The 12505-nt window shown below is 40.3% G+C and overlaps 1 protein-coding gene across 1 annotated transcript in view; it reads left to right on the top strand.

The window, feature by feature from the left end:
• LOC141082763 (contactin-associated protein-like 5) overlaps positions 1-12505 on the top strand; it is a 581387-nt gene that overhangs the window by 334401 nt on the left and 234481 nt on the right. Inside the window, exons 7-8 of the mRNA XM_073566679.1 lie at positions 4081-4224; positions 8206-8470. Of these exons, the coding sequence (XP_073422780.1) occupies positions 4081-4224; positions 8206-8470 (409 nt within the window). The remainder of the gene's footprint in view (positions 1-4080; positions 4225-8205; positions 8471-12505) is intronic.

Genomic DNA, 12505 nt, shown 5'->3' with positions numbered 1-12505 from the left:
AGACCTTTTGGGAGTCCAACATAACTATTAAAATAAAGTGGGTCTATTCATGGTCGCCTCGTAACTCTAAATAGGGCCTTCATAGACAGGCTTTGCGCTAGCTACTCCAACTATCAGGTCAAAGAGGAGCCATGGCCTCCACAATTTAACTCTTGTACAGGGATGTCAACATACACAGGGACCCCTGGGTTGAATCCTTGGAGTAGCTGCTGGCCACTGGAGTGGTCAGATCCTTAAATAACAACCACTATTCAAAAGAATAGTTAGTAAATGGACCGAGTTCTGAAACCGGACAAAACACCTAAAACTACAGTAGCAGAGGACAAAGGTATGGACCAGATGAAGAAGTATTTATAACTGGCAATGAGACACGGACTCATGTTTTTATATATAGTGAGTAGCCCTACTGGAGGTTCACAGAAGGAAATAATTAAGACCCAATCCAAGGAACTAACCCCTAAACTCACTGCCTGGGATAGCATCACAAAGTCCTAGGGAATTACCGTACACAGGCCTGGCACAGAGTCACCCTGACAGCCACATGACAGCTGAAGGAAACAGAGGGGGAAGGTACCAACACGGATGTTACAATTATTTATTTTGCAAAATATTATAATCTTACTATAGTAATGTGTATATGATACACTTTTTTATTTATTTCAGTAGATTTTAATTACCAGTATGTTTAGTACTTTTTTTCTATTAAAGTGAACTTGTGAGGTTGATTTTACAACTAAATCAAGTGATATGGCTCTACAGGCCTAAGTACATTGATAAAATGATAGCCGTTTTGTAGTAATCTGAGATCAATGTTTGAAGCTATATATAAATTTGCCTGTAAATGCATAGGGGGCATGTCTATGATCTCTAAATGCATCAACACGGGCCCCCAAAGAACTAATAGCCTAATTTTCATGTAGATTCAAAACTTGATTTCTCAGCACTAGAACACTGGATTACTACAAAACAGATATCTTTTTTTTGCTGCTATATCATTAGTTCTAATAGTATTAACGTCCCCACAGGTTACTTAAATTTTCAGAAAAATTGTATTTCTCTGCGTCTCGGAGTTTTAAACCTATGAATGTGGTGTCGGTGAAGGGGCGCAAAGAGACTTTCTGGACTATAAAGCTGGAGGCACTCCATGTTCCATATGGTGTCCTTACACTGTGCATGTTAATACAGAGATTTCTCTCTGCACAGCACTGAAAAATGGTCCCACAGACTTTTATGTTTGGACACTTATGATCATAGTCTGAGCACTAACTGGATGCATTTTCTTGAACTTTTTGCTGTGTCCTGAGGACAGTTTGGAGTTTATTGTGCGTTACATTAATAACATTTCTACGCACTCTTGATTGTGTCTCTACTTTTGACGTTTTCAAGCACCATAAAAGACATAAAACCAGTGGACTTTGTATAAAATGCCTTTTGCTGATTTTCCCAATATTAAAAATTTGTAATTTTTAATGTACTTTCTGAAATTTTCCTGAATAGACTTATAGTAGGAAAATTTGCTTTCTCACGTACTTTGAGAAAGTATAGATACAAGTAAGGGAGGATACAGCAAAAATCAAGGCTGCCATTTATAAGTATTAACAACCAAAATGAGAAATGTGTAATTTTTCCAACTTCATTTCTCTATTGTGTGCTTGTAATCTACAGTCATGGCCAAAAGGTTTGAGATCGACACATATTTTGTTTTTCGCAAAATTTGCTGCATCAGTGTTGTTAGATTTTTTAGTCAGATGTTTTTTATGGTTACTGTAGTACAAGTATAAGATTTCATCAGTTTTTACACTTTTATTGACAAGTCCATCAGGTTTATACATAGACTTAATGTTTTCAGTGTTGATCCTTATTTTCAAGACTTCTTCCCTTCACCTTGGCAAATCCTCACTAATGACCACTCATTCTTTTCCAATCATTTCTTGGAGTTTATCACAATATCTGTGTTTTTGTTTGTTCGGATTAAGTTGAGTTTCTTGTCCATGCACCCAAGTGTCTTCATATTGTAAGTTTGCCTCCATATGCCTCTTCTATAATTATATAGTAGTGCCACCTCTATAATTATACTTTCTAATAGTGCCCCAGTGCCCTGGCAATAAAAAAAAACCTAAAACTCACCTCAACTTGCTCCCACGATGAACAGCATGTAATGTGATCACATGAAGTCATAGCGTTGCCTGACATAGGAGTGTCTCCATCCTCTGGCATTGTGCAGGCTTGAAGCATCTTGTGACTGCCAGAGTAATTGGCGGAGCAGGGAGCCAACAGTCCTTTGTTCTGCCACTAATTTTAGTGGCATCCATATAATCTAAGGACATGGATACTGTTAAAAGTGATGCAGACCCAGTTGGTGCACTGCCAGACCGGCCCTTATAGTGTATACCATTATTGGTAAATGAAAAATGAAAAAAAGAGAAGCGCACCTTGTGCAGATCAAACAGGACAAATGAAGACCCAGAGGTGGTAATTTTCTCACCTGAGTAAGATGTGCATCTCAGGTAGGATGTAAGCTGTGGTTGGCTGCTGCTCCATTTGTTGAATCTCGCTGGGAATCCAGAAATCGAATCAACAAATGGAAGATAAGGGTGGTTGAAATAACACTGCTGAGGGTTTAATATACGAAAAACGGGTTTCAGAGCTGTTTCAGCTTCTTCTTCAGGAGCTCCGAAATGCGTAGCACGCCAATAAACTTTTAAATAGTCATCACCTTAGTGGTTTCATATATTAAATCCTCAGCAGTTCTATTTCAATCACCCTCATCCCCATTTGTTGAGTATCGCTAAAAGGGCAGTCTGGCCCTGAATGTTGTACTGTTCAGTCCAGTAATAAATGGAATGAGAGGCATTTGGACAGAAGATGAGGAACTAAGGAAGGAATCCGGCACAACCATCCAACGTTAAAATCCTGTTTGTTCACAAGCCATTAAAAACAAGGATCCATGGAAACTGTTTAAAACTGATGCGTTTCTGGCACAATGCAGGTGCCCTTAGTCCTAAAATAAATGTTTGCAATACAAATGGGATATATATATATATATATATATATACTGTATATACTATACCAATCATGTGTAAAAGAATGATAATTGCAGTTAGAAACACCAGCTGCGTCCTACACTGATTAACCATTGATTATCTGGTGATTCCAGAGAGAAAAAAAAAATGTTTAGGTGCTGTTCCTATAGCTGATATTATTTATATGCTCTGTTATTCGCTTTTTTACCTTCCTGGTTGTGCAGTCTAAATGCAATTATCATTCTTTTGCATGGGATTGATGTCTACCGGTATACAGTATATATCCTGTATGTATTGCAAACCTACATCCTATGACTAAGGGCGCATGCGTTGTGCAAAGAATGCATCAGCTTTTATGCGGTTTTCTTGGATCCTAGTTTTTAATAGCATGTGATTAAACTGGATTTTAAGATTGAATGGTTGTGTCGGATTCCTTCCTCCCTCCTCCTCTTCATGGCTGTGCCTCACCAGCAGAAGTCGCGCCCCTCATGTATATCTCCATCTTGGACATTGATTGCTTCTCAATGTGGTGAGCTCCATCCAATCTCCCCTTTTCACTTTTTCTCTACCTTTGGACTGGTACTTCTCTTTCCAAGGGCTCCCAGCGGCTGCATGGTGTGTCTCTACGAAACATGTACTCCAATGTCTAATGATGGGTTTTGGCTGCACAGTTATCCATGGGGTAAATTCATGACAAACCAGTAACAGTCACTGGTGGGACAAATATCTATGGAACAAATCTAACTCAACTAATGGCCGTTGGCTACAATGACATTTTCTGAAGGCCAGTGACTGCACTAATGTCTAATGATGGTTCGTAGCTTCACTGACATCTACAGGATGAAATGATAGCAGTGTAGGTTTTATTCAGTGTTCTTAATCCTTGATGGATACTAATGTCTTTATCAGTAAAGGACAATATTCTCATAACATTTAGCAAAACTTATTTTCAGGTCTTTACTGTGGATCCTTTAGGTTTCAGTTCTTTAATCTTCATTTTTTTATTGTGATATAACAAGAACAATGAGCCAAGTTTTGATTTTCTTATTTCCCGAAGTTCAGCTTTGGAGGGATTCCAGTACCAGGAAAACCCGGAACGTTTGTGAAGAGGAATTTTCATGGCTGCATTGAGAACCTTTATTATAACGGAGTTAATATTATTGACTTGGCCAAGAGGCGTAAACCTCAGATCTACATTGTGGTAAGAAACTTTTCACTGAGTTATTCCTTTTTCCTATATATAGAAGGATCAAGCAGTTTGTTACAGTATTCCGCATAACTTATATCATGCGGAGTCTGCTGATTGGGTGGGCTCTTTCTGGGCTGTGAACCAATTAGATATTTACCCTTTCTGCACAACACGGTTTCCCACATATACTTTAGGGAAAGATTCTGCAGCTACTCCCCCTTCCTCTCCCTCATCAGTCTTCTTTTATGCTGATAATTTTTTATGGCTTAGGTTGTGATGTTGCTTTTTACCCAATAACTTATATTAGGGAAATGTACTAATTAATGTAACAAATTCATTAGCAGAGTTTATGGTTTTGAAGTTTCTGGTGTCAATTTGTCCAATGCTTTTGTTGGTTTGAAAATTGTAATTCCAAGGCGAGCCAGCTTCCACAGTGCTGGAATTTGCATTTTTGCCCCCCACAAAAAAATGTATTTAGGTTTTCCAGCCAAATTAATTTATAGTGCAGGGAAAATATAGAATATAAACCTCTACTATGTGGTTGTCACATGACTTTCAGTTGGAAAATGTAATTCTGTGGGGATATGGGAACAGCTAATGGGTTAGACCCTAAATACTAGACTTATACTGCAGCATTTCCTCAAATGTCCATACTGGCAAAGCCATGTAAGGCTATGTTCACACGTTACATTTTTTTGCATTTTTTCTGAAGGCAAAACCTGTTTTCTTGGCAGTAGAAGTTGCTGACAAAAAGCAGGTTTTACTGCATTTTTTGCTGCATTTTTTCACTGTGTTTTTATCAAATACATTTGTCTCTTGTAGGTGTTGATAAACTTTAGTGCCTCCCCCAAAAACATGATGCAACTTCCTGAGTTTTCTGCACCAAAAACATAACAATACCTGTTACCTGTGTTTATTGCTGCAATTTTGCACTTAGTCATTCCTTTCTACAGTTTTAAATAAGCTGAAAAATGGACTGGCTTCAGTTTTCAAAACCACAGGAGTTTTTCCAATTCACACAATCTGTGTGCATGAGATTTCTGCAAATTGTCTCATCAGAGAGGAAGAGTATTTTTGGAGCATTGCAAGACTTAAAAGTCTCTTCACCTTGACATGTTAGTCTTCACATGTCACTCTTCGCAAGGAGAAACGTTACCCCTTGGACATCAGATTTCTGAAATCTCATAGATTTTGCTGGTGCTGTAAAACGCAGCTTAAAAATTGCATTAAAAAAGCAGCAAAAACATGACGCCTGATCATAGCCTTAGGAGATTTTTCTAATAATCAGATGGCAAATTGACCTTTATTACTTCTAACGTGAGCTCAGACTTTCAGCTTTTCCATACTATGACCTTTTTGTTTGCCGGTTTTATTTTTGCTATAGCCATAATATAGTAAGCAATAGTCTTTATAGTCCCTCATTTTGATAGCTGAAAGAAAAACATCATATTTTACATCGGGGCAGATGTAAATGATAAGAACTTTCTTCATCCTCCTCCAGAAAGCAATAAGCGACAGAAAGAACAATAGTTTGTTGAGTCTGCTCCTTCCTCCAGACTCCTGAATTATTCACAAGTGAATCCTGTACATCGTCTCTGATTGAAAATACCAAAAAGATAAAAAAGAACATCTTAAGAGAGATGTGTCGGTTTAATTCCTCTGCCTTTCGTGAATCGTGATACAGCGTTGGCACTTCTGAGCCCCCACATGCTGAGCTCGGCGCCTACAAGTCATGCCAACTTACCATTCTTTTTTACTCCGGAAGTTGTAATTAAAAGTGACAGAATTTGAAACTTTGAAGCAGTGAACGTCTTCACATTTCGATTAACTGTAAAGATTGCCTGATTTCCTACTGTTTCTCAAGATTGGCAGCCATCCTGGAGAACGCAAACACTTTTCTGTACAACGTAGTGATAAGATCCCAACACGTATTCACTTTCAGCTGCCAGGAATTATTTCTTTCCTGTAATAAGAAGCCGGAACTTGTCTGGTTGATCATAGTTCACCTGGATCTGTCATTCCGAGGACATTGTATCATTTTCTTGCATTTGAAGGAAGTCTGTCATCCCCAAATCTCAAATGACCACTTACACAATTATATAGGGGACTTAGCCTCTATAAAAAATCATGCCTGTAATAAGAATTTAGCAAAATTTGTATTATATGAAAACTGTTTTACGTTATATATAATCAAGGGGTCTTTGGTGTGCCCTTGATGTGGTCAAGAGGCTCAGTGTACTATTCCACCCCCTCAGTGCACCATTCCGTCCCCCTCAGTGCACCATTCTGCCCCTGCAGTGCACCATTCCACCACCCCCTCAGTGCATCATTCCGTGCCTCAGTGTAAAGTTCCACCCCTTCTGTGTACTGTTCTGCCCGTCTCAATACACTGTTCCGCCATTTCAGAGCATTGTTCCACCCCTTTAGTGCACCATTCTGCCCCCTCAATGCACCGTTTCACACCGTTTACACCTCCTCTTATTATGATTGACAGCCATTACTTTGGAGTTCTGCTTGAATTGAATCCATTCCTCAACTCTGCTCACACTGACACTGCAGAAGCCGCGAACTCACACAGTGTCAGTGTGAGCAGGTGCTTTCTTATCACCCTCTCCTGTCTGCAGTGGCTGCTTACTGCACACAGGATCACATTGTAGTAGTTAATTATACAGATAGTAAATGGAGAGGAGAGCTATCTGGTCAATGTCGGCCGACTGCTACTGTGTGCACACTGACACTGGATGTGCTCTTGGCTACTGCAGTGTCAGTGTGCTCAGGGCTGGGGATTCAATTTAAGCAGACCTTGAAATCGAGCACTGCCAATCAACATGAGGTGAAGAGGACTGTATTTGGGTAGGATCGTGCACTGAGCCCTTAACCATCTCTTTGGTTTCATTAAGGATCCCTCATTTACATACAAAATAAATCATTTTTTTATGTAAAAAGAAAGTAATATAATTTCCATTTGGTCTAATTTTCTAGGTGTTAAGTCAACTATATGAATGTATAAATGGTTTCTTTTGAGTTCTGTTGGTGACCGGCTCCCTTTAACATATTTTTTACTGAATTTCCTAATTAAACATTAGCTTATAGATTCAGGCGCCATGGAACCTGATGTTGTATATTGCATAGACAATACGTATTAGTGTCATTAGGACTCTTTACAGCTCCCTTTACTAATCGTGAACAAACAGAATGCAAACAGGTGGCGTCAAATCAAGATTTGTTAGAGGATATTAAATCCCATATTCATGGGACCCAGGCTACACAAACACATTGGGGGGGGGGGTTTGGTGGCTCTCCCGCTGCTTGTTACTACCCATTACATTATTAGATAAGGGAGCAAAGGTGCAGTGGAGAAGCAGTGTGACAAAGCAATATGTATTCAGTACTCATTCTCTATTCCAGTACGATGCCTATATTGGTTCAACTGCCGCTAAAGATAGGTCCATGTAGTGCGCCACTAGTGTATGTAATAGAATTATACCTTTATGGTAGTGCCTAAATCTCGTCATTGCTTGAGCCATGAGATAAGCATGATACAAGCCTCTAAGGAGTAAGTTTAGAATGGAGTGAACCACTCAAGGAGAATTTTCGGTAGAAGAGGCCATGAATGTTGTCATCTGCAGTGCGGTTGCCTCTTTTCCGCCTCTGTTTGCTTTTTTTACCCAACCACACCTATATTGTTTTGAAGCTAATTAGAAATATGTTTTACCTTCCTAAACCATCAATGTGATAGAAGCACACATTTTCTTGTTTTCCGATCCCTTGACCTAGTTGAAAATAATGTTGAAAAGATTTTACGATAAAATAACACTTTTGTTTGATGAAGATTTCACTTTAGTACATGCCTTCACCAAATTCAGTAACCTAGGTGCACACAAGCCCCTTACGTGAAGAATTATCCTGACAGTCCACTACTAGATGCAAATCGTCTTAGGTTTCAAGTTACTGCATTTCTCATGAATGTATCCAATTTTTGCATTTTTCTAGGGTAATATAACATTTTCCTGCTTGGAGCCCCACATTGTTCCTGTGACCTTCATAAGCTCCAGCACGAGTTACCTGTTATTACCAGGTATAGCACAAATGGACGACCTCTCCGTGAGCTTCCAATTCCGCACATGGAATAGTGATGGTCTCCTGCTTTCTGCTAAACTTTCTGGAGATTCTGGTGTTCTTATACTTCAGCTGTTTTCGGGAAAATTACTTCTAATGATTCAGAAGGAGATGGTGAATATTCAGTCCATAAGCACAGGTAATGTCTTCAAACCTAGTCGTGGCGCTAATCTTTTTCTAAAGTCTACGAGTTGTGAAAGCTTCTTCTCTGAGATACCTTAAATCGTGTGATCTATGCAGAGTGCTCTTCACGTTGACTTAATGCATGTATTAAAATACATGTCCACTTCTGACCATCATCTTCTTTTATGCTTCAGTCACATCGAGAGCCATATTCAACTGGTTTCCAGTTAAGAGTCAGGATGAATGACCACTGATCATCTTCTTTTTCAGTGTCTGTGCAGAGCGTGCTCAGCAGCAGTATTGTTTCTATGGTATAACATTTATGACAATCACTAGCCATTTTATTTAAAGGGAATCTGTCAGGCCCCCATGCCCTCCAGTCCAGCAGCATTCAGCTATGTGTGATTAAATTCCCTCCCTAACCAGCCCTGTGTAACGTAATTCAGTTAAATAAAAGTTTATAAAAGCCTTTCTAACCTCCACTTTTCCTATGCTAATGAGGACTTTGACTAGTCGATAGGGCAATACTGTCCCCAGACTAGTCAGCCCTCTTTTCCATGTTATCACACCCCTGTGGGCTTGATAACATAATTTGCTCATGCAAATCTTGCGCATGCGCACTGTCCATTCTGAAAGCGTCACTGCATCTCTGAAGCCGGTTGAAGGCTTCCCGGCTTTCGGAGGTGCGCACTGCAATTGTCTGTAAGTTTAGAATATAGTTTCCGGTCATGCGCAGTGTGCGCCTCTGAATCCAGGAGACATACACCTGGCTTCAGAGAGGCTGCCGGAATGAGCAGTGAGCGTGTCATTGCCCATTGGTCCACACAAGATACTGTAGAAGACCATGGAAACAGCCTCCAAAACTACTGTGGTACCTTAAAGAAGCCACATTGAGCTTCTGTGTCCTTCACAGAAGTGATTGCAGCTACAAGACATAAAAAGGAATAATGCGAGACTGCACGATCACACTGTACAGGGCATGTATGTGTATAATCATAGAAATACAAAAATCTGCATACAGGCTGAATGTACAAAACAGAAAGTGACTTTAAAGATCAACTCTATTTGCAGACTTTTATTTAACAAGAAGTCAAGCGTTAGAAAATATTTTTAAAACTCATCATACTTTTGCTATTGGCTGCATCTATTGGTTACTGCAGCGATACCCGACTGCTACTCTGCTGTCCCCTCGTGACTAGAGATGAGCGGCTTTGCCTTTTTTAGGGTCGAGTTGGGTTTCATGAAACCCGACGTTCGCAAAAATCGGGACGAACGAAATCGGCTGACTATAGGGAAAAGTCGGAGGCCGACTGAAACACGAAACCCAATGCAAGTCAATGGGGAAGCAAAGTCGGCAGGGAGTGGAGGACAGTAAACACACCTACAGTGCCCATTTGAATGGCAAAAACATCAATTCTTATTACTGAAGCTTGTCAACTTTAATTTACTTCATAATAATAGTTACGTATTGAAAACTGGGGGTTATTTGGCTAAAGTTGTGGGGGGGGGGCTGGCTCCAGGTTTTCATGTACCCTGGGCCAAAGAGTGTCAGTGCGCCCCTTTAACACATGCCACAACTCATGATGCTCCGATACGGCCAGAAATATAGGTATAGTACAATAACAAATACTTCACTGCTTACATGACATGACACCACATTGTGTGCCATACAGAATAATGAGCCCCATATATTTCTCCATACAGAATAATTGGTCCCATATAATGTTCCATACAGTATATGATGGTCCCCATGGACGATGTTCCAGTGTGTTATGGGCCCAAATAATGCTCCATATATAAAGGGCCCCATTTCTAATGCACCAGTGTATAATGTGCCTCATAGATGCTGCTCCAGTGTCTGATCTGCCCCATTTAGAATGCTACAGTATATGATGGGCCCCATAGATGATGCTCCAGTGTCTTATGGGCCCAAATAATGCTCCATATATAATGGACTCCATTTCTAATGCTACATTGTATAATGGGCCCCATAAATGCTGCTCCAGTGTCTGATGTCCCCCATTTGGAATGCTCCAGTATATGATGGACCCCATGGATGATGCTCCAGTGTCTTATGGGCCCAAATAATGCTCCATATATAATGGGCTCTATTTCTAATGCTACAGTGTGTAATGGGCCCCGTAAATGCTGCTCCAGTGTCTGATGTCCCCCATTTGGAATGCTCCAGTATATGATGGGCCTCATGGATGATGCTCCAGTGTCTTATGGGCCCAAATAATGCTCCATATATAATGGGCTCCATTTCTAATGCTCCAGTGTATAATGGGCCCCGTAAATGCTGCTCCAGTGTCTGATGTCCCCCATTTGGAATGCTCCAGTATATGATTTTTAATGAACCCAGGCATGGTATGTGAAAAGAGCTCCATGGAGTAATCTGAAATGTGTGCTGCCGCATCCTTCACTTTTGGTGTGGGTGAAGGACACAAGGAAATGGGTTGCTTCTGACCAGAAGCCTGCACTGACGACTCAGTGCTTGCATTTTTTGAAACTTCAGAAGAGGAGGCGATAGAGCTGGAGGCTGTTTCAGCAATGTAAGCGAAAAACAGTTCCTGATGCTCTGGCTTTAAAAGCAGTCTACCTACTCCCAGAAAAGGGAGCCTTACAGGCCTTCCGGAGCTACACCATGACGCAGGCTCAACACCTCCTGCCTTAGCTGCTATTGTGTTTTTGGCACTACCAGCAGATGCACCACCACCACCATCAGTACCAGGTGGCCCACCACGCCTATGTCCACGGACTCTTCCACCATACTTCCTCATGTTTTGGAAAATGGACCCAAAATGCCAGCAGATATATGGTACTGTATCAGAATCATACAGCTATATTTAGTCTAGGGATATCAGTAAATCTCCCTATATATTTCATGAGTCATACAAAGACGCTCACAGGCTCAGTATGGATTACACAATAAAATAAAAAGTTGAGAAAGGGTACATTATCACCATATACAAGGTATATATAGTATAGTGTAAACATTCTGAATCTCTGTATATATTTCAGGAGGCAGACACAAACGCTCTCAGGCCCAGTATGGATTACACAAGAATATGAAAAGCTGTAAATGGGTAATGTAACACAAGCATACAGCTGTATACAATGTTGGGGTAATCTTAAATCTCTAAATATATTTCCGGAGTAACAGACAGACGTTCATAGGCTCATTATACATACAGCTGTATACAGTGTTGACCAAATATGAAATCTCGGTATATATTTCCGGAGTCACTCTCAGACGCTCACTCAGTCTGGGTTTGACCATAATAAAAAAAGTTGTAAAAAAGGTACTGCATAACAAGATACAAGCTGTATTGAGAATAGGGTAAAAATTGGTATCTCCGATTCACCGTATATATAGAAGGCGTAAACCACACACACTCACTCACTATGGATGATACCGTAATAAAAAATTTTGATCAAAGGTACTGAATCAGCACATACCAGGTGTATCCAGTCTAGGGGTAATTGTAAATTTCTGTCTATACTTACGGAGTCAGACACAGACACTCACAGGCTCAGTATGTATTACACCAGAATTTAAAAAGTAGAAAAAGGGAAATGTATTCGAAGCGTACACCAGTATACAGTGTTGTGGTACTTTTAAATCTTCATATGTATTTCAATCTCAGTAAGCCAGTCCAGACTCTTCGCTACTGAAAACTACATGGATACAAGTACAGACAGAAAGTCGAGTGTTAGCAGAAATTTGGGAATTACTCATTGCGGGAAAACCTCCTGGTAGATGTTGCAGAGGCGATGCAGACCCTCAATTACTGTGTCTGTGGAGACAGCAAAAATGGTTCTTTGCGAAGAAAGGATTGCTTTATCGCAGTAGCGTGGATCACATCACCGTTACTCGTCTCCATCAAATTGTGATCACAGGGAGAGATGTAGACATGGTCCTCACTGCCTATCATGATGTGTCTGGTCATTTTGGAGTGCAAAAGATAGAAACCACAGGCCATACGCGATTCTATTGGATTGGCATGAGAGGAGACATTGATAAATGGTGGCAGGAATGTCACATGTCTGT

This window comes from Dendrobates tinctorius, unplaced genomic scaffold (genome assembly GCF_039654945.1).
Source record: "Dendrobates tinctorius isolate UK_male_01 unplaced genomic scaffold, ASM3965494v1 ptg000019l, whole genome shotgun sequence".
In the NCBI taxonomy this organism is placed as follows: Eukaryota; Metazoa; Chordata; class Amphibia; order Anura; family Dendrobatidae; genus Dendrobates; species Dendrobates tinctorius.
Note: the sequence above shows the minus strand (reverse complement) of the source record. Positions and strands in the feature narration are given on the sequence as shown.